General features: G+C 44.2%; 1 protein-coding gene across 3 annotated transcripts in view; it reads left to right on the top strand.

The window, feature by feature from the left end:
* LOC115198108 (stromal interaction molecule 2) overlaps window positions 1-22,161 on the top strand; it is a 79,846-nt gene that overhangs the window by 41,502 nt on the left and 16,183 nt on the right. For all 3 annotated transcript variants that reach the window (XM_029759793.1, XM_029759795.1, XM_029759794.1), the window contains exons 2-3: window positions 7,510-7,640; window positions 21,502-21,613. In XM_029759793.1, coding sequence (XP_029615653.1) covers window positions 7,510-7,640; window positions 21,502-21,613 — 243 coding nt within the window. The remainder of the gene's footprint in view (window positions 1-7,509; window positions 7,641-21,501; window positions 21,614-22,161) is intronic.

Genomic DNA, 22,161 nt, shown 5'->3' with positions numbered 1-22,161 from the left:
TGAGAAATACAATGCTTTTTCTTTTAGCTCGCCAGTTAATTACTAGGTCCCAGTTAGTAACTTTGGTATTAGCTGTCTGAGTAGATGTGGTGGTTACTTACTACTGCTACTCTCTGCTTCAGCTCTTTGACATTGATGTTTTTTGACCTTCTAATAGAGAGGAGTATTTTGATGTGCTGACTATAGCTGTTCTCTCTGTTTTGGTGGTTTATTTATATACATGGGGAGGGGAATTAGAGTGTCATGTTGATAACTTCAATAATTGATATTGTCGTTAAGGTAAGGAGAACCGATACATTGTATCAGTTAGAAGGCAACAAGATAACACCAGGGACAACAAACGCAACACCAATGACAACAAATAGCGCCAGCATCCAACACACATCTCACATGAATGGAAAACCTCTCTTGTTTATGTCATCTCGAAATAGACTTCCTCCTTTATTTCCATTCATCTTGCCACCCACTCACCCAGAATGCTTGGTGACCCTGCGAGCGCTGAGTTTATAGATTTTTCCTGTGAATCCAGAGACGGCACACCACCAGACGACCGCCACACACAGGAAGCTGTCTTCATAACCAACGTGTCCTCATAAACCCCCAAACAGATGTGTCGTCGTCAAACCCACATACACTTTCAAATTTGACTCAGTGTTTCACACCTTTTACAAACTGCACCAGAACCGGTTGTACCAGCTCCGTCAGCAATACTTAATACATTCAGATGTTTTCATATGCATCCAGGACATCTTTCTTCAGAAGTGCAGATGGGACATTTTACTGCAGATGTTTAGCATAGTTTCATTTTGGCAGTAGATCTGCTGTAGTTGTGACAGGACTTCACAGGACTACAGAACACATTTGCTCTGAAACAAGCTGTTTCCTTCATGTTGTGAGTTTGTTCGCGTGTGAGAGAGAGAGAGGGAGAAGTTCCATTGTTGAGGTTTTGCAAGATAAGCCAACTGGTTTCCAGGGCCTATTTTTAGCTCACATTGGACCCCTTTTGGGCCGTATTTTGACGGGTGTATTTATTAAGCATGAGTCCCCGGAACACAGCGTCACCACGGATCACTTCACTTCCTGTCACATGGGTCATTGTAGGGTCAAAACGTCACACACATACATACACTCGCGCACTGAGAATGTAACACACACACACACACTGAAAATATGACATCTGAGAGGAAGGGAATGGGAAGGTGACTTTTGTTTTCCTGAATTGCAGCAGGTGGCCTACCCAAGTTCCAATGTTATTTTCCAAGACTTTTGATAATAACTTAAAACACTTTTCTCCAATTGGGCTCAACTAAAACAAAATAGTAGTATTACTGTACAAGGTCCTCAGGCTTTATGTCTTCTGTACAGCGATAAAACATGAACCTTCATCACCATCTCTTTCCTCGGGTGGACAACATGACATGTCTTTGTAGAATGGATGTGCTGTAAAAAGTGGTGAGGGAGTTGGACTTGAGACCCGACCAATGGTTGTGGTCACACTGATGCAATACGGAATGCACTTAGCTAGAAGTTGTGCTTAAGATATCACCAGGTAGCCAAATAGATGCTATGTAAATATGTAAATTTCTGTGACGGAGGACGCCTGCTAAGCAAATGGATTATATGACCTTTGTAAACATCATTTAGATATACTAATGCTCCTTCCAAAATGTTTTGTCTTCATGACAAGTTGCATTTCATTATTTAGCTGCATTACTTTGATTATAATGTCAATGATTTACTGAACATATTTTATATATTTTCTCTCCAATTAAGCGATATCGTCCAATCACGCACCCTTGCAAATAGTTTTGCCAAGTAACATGGGTTTCTTACCCAGTGTCCTTTCACCTGAACTTAGCCGGGGCTGTGGTCCAATCAAAAGTCTCCGTTAGCTATTGCGTTGCTGCTTGGCAATGTGGCAGCTAACGTGTCAAGTCTTGTTTCAGTAAACAGATCCTACATTTTTTAAATAATCTTACCCTGCCTACGCAGTCTTACTTTGAACTTCGACTTTCTAACCTAAGCAATATGTTACTAATGGTATGCATTTTATTTTACCTTCATACATCTTGTCTCATCGCTGCAACCCCCCAACGGGCTCAGGAGAGGTGACGTTGGAATCATGCGTCCTCTGAAACATGACCCGCCTTACCGAGCTCTTCAACACCCGCCAGTTTAACCCGGAATCCAGCCGCACCAATGTGTCGGAGGAAACACTGTTCAACTGGCGACCGGGGTCAGCCTGCAGGAGTCGCTAGGGCGTGATGGGCCAAGTAAACCCTCCCCTAACTCGAACGACGATGGGCCAATTGCGCGCCGTCTTATGGGACTCACAGCCGGGTGTGACACAGCCTGAGAATGAACCTGGGGTCTGTAGTAACGGCTCTAGCACTGTGATGCAGTGCCTTAGACCGCTGCTTCACTCAGGAGGCCCCATTTTACCTTTAATTTACCAGGGAGTCGCAAGGAGTCCTGTGTCTTAAAATTACCAACAAATTACACATTGGAAATACACACACAAACAAAAGAGACAATACAAAAAAACAATCACATTCATCAGCAAAGAGGTCCTCAATCAACACTCTGAACTGCCGAAAGGCACCAATACATCCATTTGTAGGGAACTCTGAAAATTGCACACCATGTATGGAACAAAGAAACTGAAAGTATACAGTGGAAATGCCCAGATATTTGTAAGCATGGACATGATCAATGTGGGTACCATCCAAGGTACATATGCTTAAATCATTAGAATTATTTTTGTGTGCGCAAGAAAACATTTACTTTGTTTTACCCGCATTCAATACTAATTTAAGGTCTAAGGTTTTCTGTAAAACAATGAAAGCAGACTGGAATACACAACAGTATCATCCACATACAGGTTCAGGTTAATGTTATTGACAGACAAGCCAATATTGTTAATGTATAAAGTAAAAAGCACTGGACCCAGAACTGACCCCTGTGGGACACCTTTTGTTATATTCAGAAAACTTGATTTAACACCATCCGTAGACATGCATTGAGTTCGATCTGTCAAGTAGTTTCTAAACCAGTTGCATGCACCCTGGTCTAGGCCAGTTGAAGAAATCCTCTGAATTAGCAATGAGTGATCAACAGTATCGAAGTCCTTTGACAAGTCTATGAAGAGGGCAGCACAATGATGCCTTTTATCCATACAGTTAACTACATCATTTATAACATAGGGACGCAGCAGAGATAGTGCTATGACCTGGTCTAAAGCCAGACTGATGAACATTCAGAATACAATTCATAGATGAGAAGGATCTTAGCTGAGAATCAATCAAGAATTCTACACTGAACAAAAATATAAATGCAATTTTGCAACAGTTTCAAAGATTTTACTGCGTTACAGTTCATATAAGGAAATCAGTCAATTGAAATGAATTAAGCCCTGTTCTATGGATTTCACATGACTGGGAATGTAGATATGCATCTGGTCAAAGATACCTTTTTTAAATTTTTTTATTAAGTAGGTGAGTGGATCAGAACACCAGTCAGTATCTGGTGTGACCACCATTTGACTCATGCAGCACGACACATCTCCTTGGCATAGAGTTGATCACGCTGTTGATTGTGGCCTGGTGAATGTTGTCTCACTGTTCCTCTTCAATGTCTGTGCAAAGTTGATGGATTTTGGCAGGAACTGGAACACACTGTTGTAGACATTGATCCAGAGCATCCCAAACCTGCTCAATGGGTGACATGTCTGGTGAGTATAAAGGCCACAGAAGAACAGGGACATTTTCAGCTTCCAGGAATTGTGTACAGATCCTGGCAACATGGGGCTCAGCATTATCATCCTGAAACATGAGGTGATGGAGGCGGATAAATTGCATAACAATGGGCCTCGCTCGTTACACTATCTCTGTGCATTCAAATTGCCATCGAATAAAATGCAATTCATCCATGAAGAGCACACTTCTCCAGCATGCCAGTGGCCATCGAAGGTCAACATTTGCCCACTGAAATTGATTACGATACCAAACTGTAGTCCAGTCAAGACCCTGGTGAGGACAACGAGCATGCAGATGAGCTTCTCTGAGACGGTTTACAGTTTGTCCTGAAATTCTTTGGTTGTGCAAAACCCACAGTTTCATTAGCTGTCCGGGTGGCTTGTGAAGAAGCCAGGTGTGGAAGTCGGATTTAAACACATTTTAGAGAAAAAAGCTTTTTGTGTGTATTAAATATTTCTGGGATCTTTTATTTCAGCTCATGAAACATGGGAGCAACACTTTACGTGTTGATGCAGTGTTTACGTTTCTGTGTTATTGTGTATTGTTCAACAGATAATGCCTTACTCATTGTATCCAGTGGAATATTGTTTAAAGAGAGAGTGTCTTATTCTATAGATCCCAGCTGGTTTGACACTGCACTCACTAGCCTGTCTGTCCTGACTAACATAGTCTGGTTTAGAGTAATGACTGGTCCATGTGCAGTATACACTACATTATCAGTTGTGTGTAGGTTGTCAGCTGTGCATGTGTCTGCTCACAGTGTGTGTGTGCACTTTTGTGTGGTTATAGCGAATACGTAGGCATGCTTTTGTGAGTGTATGTGTTCCAATGGACTGTATAGATAATGTGTGTGGCACTCGCTCAGACAGTTTGGCGCAAGCCCAGTTCACACTGTCCTTTTGAAAGGGATACAGTGGCTTGCGAAAGTTCACCCCCCTTGGCATTTTCCCTATTTTGTTGCCTCACAACCTGCAATTATTATTATTATTTTTTTTTTTTGGGGGGGGGTTTGTTGTATCATTTGATTTACACAACATGTCTACCACTTTGAAGATGCAAAATATTTTGTATTGTGAAACAAACAAGAAAAGACAAAAAAACTGAACTTGAGCGTGCATAACTATTCACCCCCCCAAAGTCAATACTTTGTAGAGCCACCTTTAGCAGCAATTACAGCTGTCTCTTGGGGTATGTCTCTATAAGCTTGGCACATCGAGCCACTGGGATTTTTGACCATTCTTCAGGGCAAAACTGCTCCAGCTCCTTCAAGTTGGATGTGTTCCTGCTGGTGTACAGCAATCTTTAAGTCATACCACAGATTCTCAATTGGATTGAGGTCTGGGCTTTGACTAGGCCATTCCAAGACATTTAAATGTTTCCCCTTAAACCACTCGCGTGTTGCTTTAGCAGTATGCTTAGGGTCATTGTCCTGCCCCATCCCAGTCTCAAATCTCTGGAAGACTGAAACATGTTTCCCTCAAGAATATCCCTGTATTTAGAGCCATCCATAATTCCTTCAATTCTGACCAGTTTCCCAGTCCCTGCAGATGAAAAACATCCCTACAGCATGATGCTTCCACCACCATGCTTCACTGTGGGGATGGTGTACTCAGGGTGATGAGAGGTGTTGGGTTTGCGCCAGACATAGCGTTTTCCTTGATGGCCCAAAATCTCAATTTTTGTCTCATCTGACCAGAGTACCTTCTTCCATATATTTGGGGAGTCTCCCACATGCCTTTTGACATACACCAAACGTGTTTGCTTTTTTTTCCTTTAAGCAATGGCTTTTTTTCTGGCCACTTTTCCATAAAGCCCAGCTCTGTGGAGTGTACGGCTTAAAGTGGTCCTATGGACAGATACTCCAATCTCCACTGTGGAGCTTTGCAGCTCCTTCAGGGTTATCTTTGGTCTCTTTGTTGTCTCTCTGATTAATGTCCTCATTGCCTGGTCTGTGAGTTTTGGTGGGCAGCCCTCTCTTAACAGGTTTGTTGTGGTGCCATATTCTTTCAATTTTTGAATAATGGATTTAATGGTGCTCTGTGGGATGTTCAAAGTTTTGCATATTTTTTTAGAATCCAACCCTGATCTGTACTTCTTGACAACTTTGTCCCTGACCTGTTTGGAGAGCTCCTTTGTCTTCATGGTGCCGCTTGCTTAGTGGTGTTGCAGACTCTGGGGCCTTCCAGACCAGGTGTGTGTATATGATGAGATCATGTGACAGATCACGTGACACTTAGATTGCACACAGGACTTCATTTAACTAATTATGTGACTTCTGACGGTAATTAGTTGCACCAGATCTTATTTAGGGGCTTCATAGCAAAGGGAGTGAAAACATATGCACACACCACTTTTCAGTTTTAATTTTTTAGAATATTTTTAAACATGTTTTTTTTTGTTCACTTCACCAATTTTGACTATTTTGTATATGTCCATTACATGAAATCCAAATAAAAAATCTATTTAAATTGCAGGTTGTAATGCAACAAAATAGGAAAAACGCTAAGGCAGATTGCAAGGCACTGTAGGCTGTACGGTTGGACTCATCTGCTGTAGGATTCTCTAGAGCACAAATGAAAACAATGTGGCCTCTTGGGATGTGAGTGGAATATCATACCAGACTGTAAAATGGAAACATTGCTGGAAGAGGGTATCTCAGAAGTGATGTTTTTGACAGGATACAATAGTGCCCATGCTGATTTTTTTCTTTAACTAGGCAAGTCCATTAAGAACAAATTCTTATTTTCAATGACAGCCGAGGAACAGTGGGTTAACTGCCTTGCTCAGGGGCAGAACAACAGATTTGTACCTTGTCAGCTCAGGGATATGAACTTGCAACCTTTCAATTACTCATCCAATGCTCTAACCACTAGGCTATGCTGCCGCCCCAACACAGTTTTGCTCTCTGAATCTGTTAAATGTCTTCAATACAATCTCTAGAAGGAAGTTTGAAAATTGCAGACACTCATTTTCTGAGACGTACTGTTTTTTTTGCGACTTGGAGTGACGTGACCTTGTGGTACAGCCATATTCACCCATTCCATTTGCATAGCACAGTGTTTTTAAAAACAGATCATGTCAAATAAATATGTACATAATAAATTATGTAAATCTGTCTGGACGTGAATTGTGAACATCTGTCAACGTCTTGCCAAATGGATGTTTATAGATGTGATTATACCATGGCATTATGGAATTCTCATTTCTGATTGGCTTGAAGGGCATTCTAGAGCGTTCATTATTTCCTTACAGAGCACGGTTTATCTGCACGGTCAAATTCAATGGCTATAGTTCATTCTTATATGTTCTATATTTGAGCTGCTTTTGAAAGCAAAAGTGAAATGTGGCATTGTTGAATTAGATTGTCCTAATAGCAAGCTAGGACTGATGGTTTGGTTAGCTAAACGAGCAAGTCTGTGTTTGTTTATCAAGGCAACTACTGTATCTATCTAGTCAACTCGCTAGCTACTTCAGTGGATGTTGAACACATTTCTAGTGCCAAATTAACACATTTCTGGCGGAAAATGTGTTAAAATATAACCATGGTATAACAGGGATAATCAAATAGTGGTTCTATGCGTTCTCTGGAAAATAATGCGAAAGGTAATTTCCACCATTTCCACGTCATTCATTATTTTGCATAAAACGCATAGGCCCTCGTTGATTATCCCTTACTTAATACACAAGACTTGACGCCTGCGACCTTTAACCTGAGTATGACGTTTAACATTTGATCTTTGAACTCTCTCTCCAGACCCCTGTCTGACGGTGATGCCTCCATGCATGGGTGACGCAGACCGTTTCAGCCTGGAGGCCCTCCGGGTCATTCACAAACAGCTGGATGACGACAATGACGGGGGAATCGAGGTCAACGAGAGTGTAGAGGTGAGTAATACTAAAACTGGATTAGTCTATGTATGTGACATTCGTATGTGATCATTTGTGATACCAAGTCATTGGTGTTATCAAGTCATGTATGTGACCTGCTTATTTCTGTTACAAATCATGTGTGTAATTTGGTCATTGGTGTTATGAAGTCATCTCTGTTACGAAGTCACTGGTGTTATCAAGTCGTCATTGTTCCCTGGTCATTTCTGTTTTCCAAGTTATTTATTTTTTATGATATTGTTTTTAGTATGCATTGTTAAGGTGGGAACGCTTTGTGGCTTTAAAGGTTGACCTGAACTTGGCCTTAAAGCCTTACAGCCTCATAAACAACGCCATAAACTAATGGAATAATGTTTGCAAGCCATTATCAGCTTAGGAAGCTAGTGGAGAGATAGTGGAGATAAGAGAGGGAGAGATAATTATAATATGATAGGCCTTTCTCAGTGTGATTGACAGTAAGACCACCATGACCTGGTCTGACCTATAGCCTCTAGTAATCAGCACCCTCTTAGTTGAATAAAAAAAAAAACATTTATTGTGTGTGTGCTTACACATTTGTGTTTGTGTGCCCATGCATGTGTGGGATGACGGAGCAAGGTATTTCCCTGGCACTTTATAAGGGTAAAGAGAAGCTGCGTAAAAGCCCATGTTTATGGCCCCAGTAGGATTTGATAGCTCTTCTGGAGTGCAAGGAGGCAAAGAGTTTCCCATTCTGCCAAGACATGAGCTGTCCTCGGATCAGCCCTTAAGAGGACGGTTGTAGTGTCACTAGAGATCCCCAGTGATGTACGACGAGGTGTAGGGTGAAGTTGCACCTAGATGCTGATCTTGGGTGATTTAAAAAAAAATCCATTTTCTCCGCTAATGGTTAAGGTTAGGATTTGGGGAGGGGAATTTGATCTTACAGTGAGTGGAAAAAAGTATTTGATCCCCTGCTGATTTTGTACGTTTGCCCACTGACAAAGAAATGATCAGTCTATAATTTTAATGGTACGTTTATTTGAACAGTGAGAGACAGAATAACAACAAAAAAATCCTGAAAAACGCATGTCAAAAATTTTATAAAATGATTTGCATTTTAATGAGGGAAATAAATATTTGACCCCTCTGCAAAACATGACTTAGTACTTGGTGGCAAAACCCTTGTTGGCAATCACAGAGGTCAGACGTTGCTTGTAGTTGGCCACCAGGTTTGCACACATCTCAGGAGGGATTTTGTCCCACTCCTCTTTGCAGATTTTCTCCAAGTCTTTAAGGTTTCGAGGCTGACGTTTGGCAACTGACGTTTGGCAACCACATATTTTCTATGGGATTAAGGTCTGGAGACTGGCTAGGCCACTCCAGGACCTTAATGTGCTTCTTCTTGAGCCACTCCTTTGTTGCCTTGGCCGTGTGTTTTGGGTCATTGTCATGCTGGAATACCCATCCACGACCCATTTTCAATGCCCTGGCTGAGGTAAGTAGTTTGTTACCCAAGATTTGACGGTACATGGCCCCGTCCATCGTCCCTTTGATGCGGTGAAGTTGTCCTGTCCCCTTACCAGAAAAACACCCCCAAAGCATAATGTTTCCACGTCCATGTTTGACGGTGGAGATGGTGTTCTTGGGGTCATAGGCAGCATTCCTCCTCCTCCAAACACGGCGAGTTGAGTTGATGACAAAGAGCTCCAGTTTGGTCTCATCTTACCACAACACTTTCACCCAGTTGTCCTCTGAATCATTCAGATGTTCATTGGCAAACTTCAGACGGGCATGTATATGTGATTTCTTGAGCAGGGGGATTGAGCAGGGATTTCAGTCCTTCACAGCGTAGTGTGTTACCAGTTGTTTTCTTGGTGACTATGGTCCCAGCTGCCTTGAGATCATTGACCAGATCCTCCCATGTAGGTCTGGGCTGATTCCTCACCGTTCTCATGATCATTGCAACTCCACGAGGTGAGATCTTGCATGGAGCCCCAGGCCGAGGGAGATTGACAGTTATTTTGTGTTTCTTCCATTTGCGAATAATCGCACCAACTGTTGTCACTTTCTCACCAAGCTGCTTGGCGATGGTCTTGTCGCCCATTCCAGCCTTGTGTAGGTCTACAATCTTGTCCCTGTCATCCTTGGAGAGCTCTTTGGTCTTGGCCATGGTGGAGAGTTTGGAATCTGATTGATTGCTTCTGTGGACAGGTGTCTTTTATACAGGTAACGAGCTGAGATTAGGAGCACACTCTTAAAGGGAGTGCTCCTAACCGCAGTTTGTTACCTGTATAAAAGACACCTGGGAGCCAGAAATCTTTCTGATTGAGAGGGGGTCAAATCCTTATTTCGCTCATTAAAATAGAAATCAATTTAAAACATTTTTGACATGCGTTTTTCAGGATTTTTTTGTTGTTATTATGTCTCTCACTGTTCAAATAAACCTACCATTAAAATTATAGACTGATCATTTCTTTGTCAGTGGGCAAACGTACAAAATCAGCAGGGGATCAAATACTTTTTTCCCTCACTGTACATCTGTACCCCAAGCGAAACTTGACCCTGGAATGTGTGACTATTCCCAGGGAGATTGGATTGACACTCTCAGGCCTACATGTGACATGGTCTGCTCTTTTCTGTTCATGCTGCGTTAGGAGCCTAACCGTCTTAGAAAAATTCACCCAATTTATACACTGAGTGCACAAAACATTAAGAACACCTGCTCTTTCCATGACATAGACTGACCAGGTGAAATCTATGATCCCCTATTGATGTCAGTTGTTAGATGAAGGGGAGGAGACAGGTTAAAGAAGGTTTTTTAATCCTTGAAACATGGATTGTATATGTGTGCCATTCAGAGGGTGAATAGACACAAGATTGAAGTGCCTTTAAACAGGGTATGGTAGTAGGTGCCAGGCGCACCAGTTTGTGCCAAGAACTGCAATGCTGCTGGATTTGTCACTCTCAACAGTTTCCAGTGTGCATCAAGAATGGTCCACCACCCAAAGGACATCCAGACAACTTAACACAACTGTGGGAAGCATTGGAGTCAACATGGACCAGCATCCCTGTGGAACGCTTTCGACACCTTGTAGAGTCCAATCCCAGACGCATTGAGGCTGTTCTGAGGGAAGAAGGGGGGGTTTTCCTAATGTTTAGTATACTCCGTGTATATACATCATTCCCAATAACTTGTTTGACACGCTTTGTTTGATTATTTTATTATTGATGAAAAATTGTGTTAAGGGTTAAATGCCTTTTTGGGAGTTTGTTATAAAATTCGGTGAAGTAGGTGTTGACGGTGACAAAGTTGACGGTGACAAAGTTGATGGAGTTGAGGATACAAGGGTTGGGGAAAGGGGGCCACTTTAGGGATGTCCTCACCCCCTGTCACACAAATCTTGGCCCACCTCCACCCATAATGTGGGAGTGACACCAGCGTTTCCCCTCTACTTCTCTTACACACACACACACTCACGCACACAACCTCAATCTCTCTTCCTGGCAGTAGGGAGGTAACGGGTGATAGTGATGAGGTAACGGGGTTAGTGACACCAGTAGTGAGGTGGTTCTAGTGTAGTGTAGGGCTGCTGGGTAGTGACACCAGTAGTGAGGTGGTTCTAGTGTAGTGTAGGGCTACTAGATAGTGACACCAGTAGTGAGGTGGTTCTAGTGTAGTGTAGGGCTACTAGATAGTGACACCAGTAGTGAGGTGGTTCTAGTGTAGTGTAGGGCTACTGGATAGTGACACCAGTAGTGAGGTGGTTCTAGTGTAGTGTAGGGCTACTGGATAGTGACACCAGTAGTGAGGTGGTTCTAGTGTAGTGTAGGGCTACTGGATAGTGACACCAGTAGTGAGGTGGTTCTAGTGTAGTGTAGGGCTACTGGGTAGTGACACCAGTAGTGAGGTGGTTCTAGTGTAGTGTAGGGCTACTAGATAGTGACACCAGTAGTGAGGTGGTTCTAGTGTTGTGTAGGGCTACTAGATAGTGACACCAGTAGTGAGGTGGTTCTAGTGTAGTGTAGGGCTACTAGATAGTGACACCAGTAGTGAGGTGGTTCTAGTGTAGGGCTACTAGATAGTGACACCAGTAGTGAGGTGGTTCTAGTGTAGTGTAGGGCTACTGGATAGTGACACCAGTAGTGAGGTGGTCCTAGTGTAGTGTAGGGCTACTGGATAGTGACACCAGTAGTGAGGTGGTTCTAGTGTAGTGTAGGGCTACTGGATAGTGACACCAGTAGTGAGGTGGTTCTAGTGTTGTGTAGGGCTACTAGATAGTGACACCAGTAGTGAGGTGGTTCTAGTGTAGTGTAGTGTAGGGCTACTAGATAGTGACACCAGTAGTGAGGTGGTTCTAGTGTTGTGTAGGGCTACTAGATAGTGACACCAGTAGTGAGGTGGTTCTAGTGTAGTGTAGGGCTACTAGATAGTGACACCAGTAGTGAGGTGGTCCTAGTGTAGTGTAGGGCTACTGGATAGTGACACCAGTAGTGAGGTGGTTCTAGTGTAGTGTAGGGCTACTGGATAGTGACACCAGTAATGAGGTGGTTGTAGTGTTGTGTAGGGCTACTAGATAGTGACACCAGTAGTGAGGTGGTTCTAGTGTTGTGTAGGGCTACTAGATAGTGACACCAGTAGTGAGGTGGTTCTAGTGTTGTGTAGGGCTACTAGATAGTGACACCAGTAGTGAGGTGGTTCTAGTGTAGTGTAGGGCTACTGTATAGTGACACCAGTAGTGAGGTGGTTCTAGTGTAGGGCTACTAGATAGTGACACCAGTAGTGAGGTGGTTCTAGTGTAGTGTAGGGCTGCTGGATAGTGACACCAGTAGTGAGGTGGTTCTAGTGTAGTGTAGGGCTGCTGGATAGTGACACCAGTAGTGAGGTGGCTCTAGTCTAGGGCTACTGTATAGTGACACCAGTAGTGAGGTGGTTCTAGTGTAGGGCTACTAGATAGTGACACCAGTAGTGAGGTGGTTCTAGTGTAGTGTAGGGCTACTGGATAGTGACACCAGTAGTGAGGTGGTTCTAGTGTAGTGTAGGGCTACTAGATAGTGACACCAGTAGTGAGGTGGTCCTAGTGTAGTGTAGGGCTACTGGATAGTGGACCATCATCTGTTTGACTGAGAGCGAGTTGGACCTCAGTCAGCAAAGTTATTTGAGTAGATTATCTATTTTTATAGACGTGGATTATTCATATTATGACCAATTTTCTTAATATTAAGTTACTTTATACTTCCTTTGGGGGTTGTTCTGCTTGCAGGGTGTATTGGGGGTTGTTCTGCTTGCAGGGTGTATTGGGGGTTGTTCTGCTTGCAGGGTGTATTGGGGGTTGTTCTGCTTGCAGAGTGTATTGGGGGTTGTTCTGCTTGCAGGGTGTATTGGGGGTTGTTCTGCTTGCAGGGTGTATTGGGGGTTGTTCTGCTTGCAGGGTGTATTGGGGTTGTTTTGCTTGCAGGGTGTATTGGGGGTTGTTCTGCTTGCAGGGTGTATTGGGGGTTGTTCTGCTTGCAGGGTGTATTGGGGGTTGTTCTGCTTGCAGGGTGTATTGGGGGTTGTTCTGCTTGCAGGGTGTATTGGGGTTGTTTTGCTTGCAGGGTGTATTGGGGGTTGTTCTGCTTGCAGGGTGTATTGGGGGTTGTTCTGCTTGCAGGGTGTATTGGGGGTTGTTCTGCTTGCAGGGTGTATTGGGGGTTGTTCTGCTTGCAGGGTGTATTGGGGGTTGTTCTGCTTGCAGATTGTATTGGGGGTTGTTGATTTATTTTGATTTCCTGGCTGGTCTCCAGTGTACATCATAAGGGCTCTGTGGTACCCATAGACATGCCTGGAAGCGTACACACACACACACACACACACACACACACACACACACACACACACACACACACACACACACACACACACACACACACACACACACACACACAGGCATAATTTATGGAGGGAAGGATATTTCAGCGAGTTGTTGACATGTGCTACTGGTCACCATGGCTAGATATTCAGACCTCCTAAAAACACACACACTGCTCCCCTGCCCCACCCAGCCCCTTCATCTCTCACACACACACTGCCCCCCTGCCCCACCCAGGCCCTTCATCACACACATACTGCCCCCCTGCCCCACCCAGCCCCTTCATCTCTCACACACACACTGCTCCCCTGCCCCACCCAGCCCCTTCATCTCTCACACACACACTGCTCCCCTGCCCCACCCAGCCCCTTCATCTCTCACACACACACTGCTCCCCTGCCCCACCCAGCCCCTTCATCTCTCACACACACACTGCTCCCCTGCCCCACCCAGCCCCTTCATCTCTCACACACACACTGCCCCCCTGCCCCACCCAGTCACTTCATCTCTCACACACACACTGCCCCCCTGCCCCACCCAGACCCTTCATCTCTCACACACACACTGCTCCCCTGCCCCACCCAGCCCCTTCATCACACACACAGACAGGGGAGCTTCAGTAGACCCCCTCATCCTCATCAAGGTGTTTTGGAAAGAGCTGAGACCTGTTGCTGAGGAGTGGTGGGTCAGAGTCCGGGGACGACAGGTGTACTGTCTGCCCAGGAGACACTTTACAGGATCATGTTCCATCTATTTGATATGGCAGGAACAGAATCCACGTCACACCGGATGGGTCTCTGTCTGTCTGTCTGTCTGTCTGTCTGTCTGTCTGTCTGTCTGTCTGTCTGTCTGTCTGTCTGTCTGTCTGTCTGTTGCAGTAATCGATTTGACCTTGATGAGTCATGGTTGACATCTTGAGAAAACACAGGTGTATGTCTATATATCAACACAGATGTCTTGAGGAGCGCAGTGAAATCCTTGGAACGTTCCAGAAGGTTGACAGTGTTTAGGTGTCCCTGTCGATGAGTGAGAGAATCGCTGCCCGTCCCAAAAACAGTCCAAACATTTCATCCCCATCACTTGGAATCAGAGTCGCAGGCCTGGGGAGAGTCTTCTTTCAGACTGCTGCACATTTCTGTGTGTGTGTGTATGTGTAAGCACACATCCCTTTGAAGATAGTCTGTCATTATCTGGACATGGCTGGATAAGACACAGATTATAGTTATAATTCTGAATGTCTTGATCGAGAACAAGTTGCTGCTATACTCTGAACAAGGGTCCAGGACAAGACCATGGACAAGACAGGTTGGGGAAATCATGCTGCCAAAGAGATTAGATAGTGGTTTCCTCACTCGTTGGTTCTGCACTTTCCTCGTCAATGTCAAGTATTAAAGTGCAACGCTCGATGTTAGTAGTAGAAGTAGCAGCATCAGTAGTAGAAGGTGTAGCGGTAGTAGAAGTAGCAGCATCAGTAGTAGCGGCAGTAGCAGCTTCAGTAGTAGTAGTAGCAGCATCAGTAGTAGCAGTAGCAGCATCAGTAGTAGAAGTAGTAGTAGCTGTAGTAGTAGCAGTAGTAGCATCAGTAGTAGAAGTAGTAGCTGTAGTAGCATCAGTAGTAGAAGGTGTAGCGGTAGTAGAAGTAGCAGCATCAGTAGTAACAGTAGCATCAGTAGTAGAAGTAGTAGCAGCATCAGTAGTAGAAGGTGTAGCGGTAGTAGAAGTAGCAGCATCAGTAGTAGCAGTAGTAGCAGCATCAGTAGTAGAAGGTGTAGCGGTAGTAGAAGTAGCAGCATCAGTAGTAGCAGTAGTAGCAGCATCAGTAGTAGAAGGTGTAGCGGTAGTAGAAGTAGGAGCATCAGTAGTAGAAGTAGTAGCGGTAGTAGCAGTAGCAGCATCAGTAGTAGCAGCATCAGTAGTAGAAGGTGTAGCGGTAGTAGAAGTAGCAGCATCAGTAGTAGCAGTAGTAGTAGTAGAAGTAGTAGCGGTAGTAGCAGTAGCAGCATCAGTAGTAGCAGCATCAGTAGTAGAAGGTGTAGCGGTAGTAGAAGTAGCAGCATCAGTAGTAGCAGTAGCAGCTTCAGTAGTAGCAGTAGTAGTAGCAGTAGCAGCATCAGTAGTAGTAGTAGTAGCAGCATCAGTAGTAGTAGCAGTAGCAGCATCAGTAGTAGTAGTAGTAGCAGCATCAGTAGTAGGTAGTAGCAGTAGTAGCGGTAGTAGCAGTAGCAGCAGTAGTAGTAGTAGTAGCAGCATCAGTAGTAGCGGTAGTAGCAGTAGCAGCAGTAGTAGTAGTAGTAGCAGCATCAGTAGTAGCAGTAGTAGCGGTAGTAGCAGTAGCAGCATCAGTAGTAGCAGTAGTAGCAGCATCAGTAGTAGAAGGTGTAGCGGTAGTAGAAGTAGGAGCATCAGTAGTAGAAGTAGTAGCGGTAGTAGCATCAGTAGTAGAAGGTGTAGCGGTAGTAGAAGTAGCAGCATCAGTAGTAGCAGTAGTAGTAGTAGAAGTAGTAGCGGTAGTAGCAGTAGCAGTAGCAGCATCAGTAGTAGAAGGTGTAGCGGTAGTAGAAGTAGCAGCATCAGTAGTAGCGGTAGTAGCAGTAGCAGCTTCAGTAGTAGCAGTAGCAGCATCAGTAGTAGTAGCAGTAGCAGCATCAGTAGTAGTAGTAGTAGTAGTAGCAGCATCAGTAGTAGCAGTAGCAGCATCAGTAGTAGCAGTAGTAGCGGTAGTAGCAGTAGCAGCAGTAGTAGTAGTAGTAGCAGCATCAGTAGTAGCAGTAGTAGCGGTAGTAGCAGTAGCAGCAGTAGTAGTAGTAGTAGCAGCATCAGTAGTAGCGGTCGTAGCAGAAGTAGTAGTAGTAGCAGCATCAGTAGTAGCAGTAGTAGCGGTAGTAGCAGTAGCAGCAGTAGTAGTAGTAGTAGCAGCATCAGTAGTAGCAGTAGTAGCGGTAGTAGCAGTAGCAGCAGTAGTAGTAGTAGCAGCATCAGTAGTAGTAGTAGCAGCATCAGTAGTAGCAGTAGCAGCATCAGTAGTAGCAGTAGCAGCATCAGTAGTAGCAGTAGCAGTAGCAACAACAACAATATAGGTGGCAGTGGAAGCAGTAGAGGTAGTAGGAGCAGTTGCAGTAGCAACAGTAGAAGCAGCAGTAGAAGCAGTTGCAGTAGCAACAGTAGAAGCAGCAGTAGAAGCAGCAGTAGGAGAAGCAGCAGTTGAAGCAGCAGTAGGAGCAGCAGCAGTAGGAGCAGTAGTAGCAGTAGCAGCAGCAGTAGCAGCATCAGTAGCAGTAGCAACAACAACAACATAGGTGGCAGTAGTAGCAGTAGCAGCAGTAGGAGCAGTAGGAGTAGCAGCAGCAGCAGTAGGAGCAGTAGTAGAAGATTCCAGAAGTTCCGAGTGTGTTGTTTGAAAGGACAGGAGAGGCTCATGGGAAGACTCCTTCGACCCAACTGGAATCCAACTCAGACAACTAGCCCCTTTGTATTGTGTGCGTGCATCCTGCCCATTTCAGATAATGTCCTAGTTGTATGTCAGGTGACTCAGCTATTTTCAAAAACTCCCGTTGGATAACAACATCAATAGCAAACAAACTGAAGTTGTGCAACTTGTCAATGTGTTTGTTAACAAATAAACGTCCACTGTTTTAACTTTGTCATTGTGTTTGCTAGGAAACCAACTCAAGTGGAAATGGCAATCATTTCTCCAGACAGTTGTATAAGAAGATTCCGTAGATAGCAGCAATAGTAGTAATAGTAGCAGAAGAAGCAGTAGTAGTAGTATAGGTGGCAGTGGAAGCAGTAGAAGTGGTGGTAGTAGGAGCAGCAGTAGGAACAGTTGCAGTAGGAGCAGCAGGAGCAGTAGTAGGAACAGTTGCAGTAGGAGCAGCAGCAGTAGGAGCAGCAGCAGTAGGAGCAGCAGCAGTAGGAGCAACATCAGGAGCAGCAGTAGGAGCAGCAGTTGGAGCAGTAGTTGGAACAGTAATAGAAGCAGCAGTAGGAGCAGCAGTTGGAGCAGCAGTAACAGCAGTAGAAGCAGCAGTTGGAGCAGCAGTTGGAGCAGCAGTAGAAGCAGCAGTTGGAGCAGCAGTAGAAGCAGCAGTAGGAGCAGCAGTTGGAACAGTAATAGGAGCAGCAGTAGGAGCAGCAGTAGGAGCAGCAGTAGTTGGAGCAGCAGTAGAAGCAGCAGTAGGAGCAGCAGTTGGAGCAATAGTAGAAGCAGCAGTAGGAGCAGCAGTTGGAGCAGCAGTTGGAGCAGCAGATGGAGCAGCAGATGGAGCAGCAGTTGGAGCAGCAGTAGGAGTAGGTGTAGAAGCAGCAGTTGGAGCAGTAGTAGAAGCAGCAGTAGGAGCAGCAGTTGGAGCAGCAGTTGGAGCAGTAGTAGAAGCAACAGTTGGAGCAGTAGTAGAAGCAACAGTTGGAGCAACAGTTGGAGCAGCAGTTGGAACAGCAGTTGGAGCAGTAGTAGAAGCAGAAATAGGAGTAGCAGTAGAAGCAGCAGTTGGAGCAGCCGTAGGAGCAGCCGTAGGAGCAGCAGTTGGAGCAGCAGTAGCAACAGTAGGAGCAGCAGTTGGAGCAGTAGTAGAAGCAACAGTTGGAGCAGCAGTGGCAACAGTAGGAGCAGCAGTTGGAGCAGCAGTTGGAGCAGTAGTAGGAGTAGCAGTAGAAGCAGCAGTTGGAGCAGTAGTAGAAGTAGCAGTAGGAGCAGCAGTTGGAGCAACAGTAGGAGCAGCAGTTGGAGCAGTACTAGAAGCAACAGTTGGAGCAGCAGTAGCAACAGTAGGAGCATCAGTAGGAGCAGCAGTAGCAACAGTAGGAGCATCAGTAGGAGCAGCAGTTGGAGCAGTAGTAGAAGCAGCAGTAGGAGCAGCAGTTGGAGCAACAGTAGGAGCAGCAGTTGGAGCAGCAGTTGGAGCAGCAGTTGGAGCAGCAGTAGGAGCAGCAGTAGAAGCAGCAGTAGAAGCAGCAGTTGGAGTTGTAGTAGAAGCAGCAGTAGCAGCAGTAGAAGCAACAGTTGGAGCAGCAGTAGGAGCAGCAGTAGGAGCAGCAGTAGGAGCAGCAGTTGGAGTTGTAGTAGAAGCAGCAGTAGAAGCAGCAGTTGGAGCAGCAGTAGCAGCAGTAGCAGCAGTAGGAGCAGCAGTAGGAGCAGCAGTAGGAGCAGCAGTAGAAGCAGCAGTTGGAGCAGCAGTAGGAGCAGCAGTAGAAGCAGCAGTTGTAGTAGTAGGAGCAGCAGTAGGAGCAGCAGTAGAAGATTCCAGAAGTTCCGAGTGTGTTGTTTGAAAGGACAGGAGAGGCTCATGGGAAGACTCCTTCGACCCAACTGGAATCCAACTCAGACAACTAGCCCCTTTGTATTGTGTGCGTGCGTCCTGCCCATTTCAGATAATGTCCTAGTCGTATGTCAGGTGACTCAGCTATTTTCAAAAACTCCCGTTGGATAACAACATCAATAGCAAACAAACTGAAGTTGTGCAACTTGTCAATGTGTTTGTTAACAAATAAACGTCCACTGTTTTAACTTTGTCATTGTGTTTGCTAGGAAACCAACTCAAGTGGAAATGGCAATCATTTCTCCAGTTCAACCATTTAGGACAACTACAGCTGACGTACTGATAGATTTGACTAAAACACTGAATACTAACACTCCCACTTGTCTCACTAGCACTGACTTTACGGACAGTTGGTTTGAGTAAAGGTTTTCCGTAATTCACTTATCTAGCTACCTTGAGATAAAATCACTGGTAGTTGCTCTGGATAAGATTGTCTGCTAAATGACTAAACTATCTACAGTATCTATGACCCATATTTATTCCTGAAACATGAATAAGTTATTTATTCTCAGTATGGTAGATAGATATTGCCTTCCAGTCACTGATCTCAACCCACAGCAAGACAGCAAGACCACAAATTATCACAGCAATTAATACCGTAGACGGCCCAACCCACAAAACCCACACTGAGGACCACATTGTGCTAATCCTCAAAGGTAACCTCTGGTTTAGAACCACATGGTTTAGCCTCTGTAGTCTTTATATCCTACCTTTATGGTGTACAGCGCTGTTATTGGTCAAATGCAAAAAACCTGAGTCAACATTTTCACTTCTAGCTCCACACACACACACACACACACACACACACACACACGCTCCCTTCTCTCCTTCTAGCTCAACACAGAGCTTTGTAGCTATTGGTTAGTATGACAGTCACTGTTTAAAGCCCAGGTAAGGTGCAGAATAGCAGTGCTTTATAATGGCGTAGCGACACAACTCGTGCCAAATCAACTCATGCTGTTCCCAAGGCGATTGGAGCTTTTAAGGTTTTGTTGTGCTGCCCATACCTGTTTCCTTGGCAATGTCGGTTGGTGCTGTGGCTATTCAGGGGCTGTTGTGAGGGCTAGAGAAAGGCAGGTTGTTGATGGTATGGTGTTATGGAGGAGATCTAGTGTACCAGAGAAAGACCTCCGGCGGTTAAGCTGCTATGTGGGAGGAGGACTCACAGTCTAGTCTGCTCAAACACCATATTCACAACACCTGTGGTCTGACCATAGAGACTAGAGGTCGACCGATTGGGATTTTTCAACGCCGATACAGATTATCGGAGGACCAAAAAAAGCTGATACTGATTAGTTGGCCGATTTTTATATATATTTGTAATAATGACAATTACAACAATACTGAATGAAAAATTACCCCTTTTATTTTAACTTAATATAATACTTAAATAAAATCTATTTAGTCTCAAATAAATTATGAAATGTTCAATTTGGTTTAAATAATGCAAAAACACAGTGTTGGAGAAGAAAGTAAATGTGCAAAATGTGCCACGTAAAAAAGCAAACGTTTAAGTTCCTTGCTCAGAACATGAGAACATATGAAAGCTGGTGGTTCAATATTCCCAGTTCTTCAATATTCCCAGTTAAGAAGTTTTAGGTTGTAGTTATTATAGGAATTATGACGCGTCAACTATTTCTCTCTATACCATTTGTATTTCATATACCTTTGACTATTGTATGTTCTTATAGGCACTTTAGTATTGCCAGCCTAATCTCGGGAGTTGATAGGCTTGAAGTCATAAACAGCGCTGTGCTTCAAGCATTGCTAAGAGCTGCTCGCAAATGCAGGAAAGTGCTGTTTGAATGAATGCTTACGAGCCTGCTGCTGCCTACCACCGCTCAATCAGACTGCTCCATCAAGTTTCAAATCATAGACTTAATTATAATAAACACACAGAAATACGAGCCTTTGGTCATTAATATGGTCAAATCCGGAAACAATCATTTAGAAAACAAAACTGTTGCATATACCCTGACTCTGCTTGCACTGAACGCAAGAGAAGTGACACAATTTCCCTAGTTAATATTGCCTGCTAACATGCATTTATTTTAACTAAATATGCAGTTTTAAAAATATATACTTCTGTGTATTGATTTTAAGAAAGGCATTGATGTTTATGGTTAGGTACATTTGTGCAACAAATGTGCTTTTTTCGCAAATGCGTTTTTGTTAAATCATCACCAGTTTGGCAAAGGTGAAGTAGGCTGTGATTCGATGATAAATTAACAGGCACCGCATTGATTATATGCAGCGCAGGACAAGCTAGTTAACCTAGTAATATCATCAACCATGTGTAGTTAACTAGTGATTATGTGAAGATTGGTTGATTTGTTTTTTTTTATAAAATAAGTTTAATGCTAGTTAGCAACGCACCTTGGTTCCTTGCAGTCACCAGGTCCGTTTGACGCTGCACTCGCGTAACAGGTAGTCAGCCTGCCACGCAGTTTCCTCATGGATTACAATGTAATCGGCCATAATCGGTGTACAAAAAGGCCGATTACCGATTGTTGTGACAATTTGAAATCATCCCTAATTAATCGGCCAACTTCTAATAGATCACACATCACACTGAGAGTCACGCCTGCTGGTATCCATGATTCTCTACAATGTCATAACTCTATACCTGTATTTAACTTCAGTTAGTTTATGTTCACACTGCGTCAGTTTTATTGCAGTCTGTAATGATAGAATAACCAGTAATATTAACCAAATGTCTTTTTGTTCTTGCAGTTTATTAGAGAAGATATGAAGCAACAACAAACCAACAAACACAGTAACCTTCACAGGGAAGACCAACACATCACTGTGGAGGAGCTGTGGAAGGGCTGGAAAACCTCAGAAGGTAGGAGAGAGATGGAGGGAGGGAGGGAGGGATTGTTAAAAATAGGGAGGAAGGGAGAGTGGGTAAATCAAATCAAACGTTATTTGCCACATGCGCCGAATACAACAAGTGGAAACTTTAACGTGATACGCTTACTTACAAGCACTTAACCAACAGTGCAGTTCAAGAAGAAAATATTTACCAAGGTGTCTAAAATAAAAAGTAATAATAAAAAGTAACACAATAACGAGGCTATATACAGGGGGCACCGGTACCGAGTCAGTGTGCAGGGGTACAGGCTACTTGAGGTAATCTGTACATGTAGGTGGGTGGGGGCGAAGTGACTAACAGCGAGTAGCAGCAGTGTACAAGACGGGGGGGGTGTCAATGTAAATTGTCCAGTGGTGATTTTTATGAATTGTTCAGCAGTCTAATGGCTTGTATGGAAGGGAGAGGGGGTAAATGGAAGGGAGGAATGGAGAGGGGGTAAATGGAAGGGAGAGGGGGTAAATGGAAGGGAGAGGGGGTAAATGGAAGGGGTAAATGGAAGGGAGAGAGGGTAAATGGAA

Source organism: Salmo trutta, chromosome 8 (assembly GCF_901001165.1).
Source record: "Salmo trutta chromosome 8, fSalTru1.1, whole genome shotgun sequence".
NCBI classification, from domain to species: Eukaryota; Metazoa; Chordata; class Actinopteri; order Salmoniformes; family Salmonidae; genus Salmo; species Salmo trutta.
This window is presented reverse-complemented; position numbering and strand designations above follow the sequence as displayed.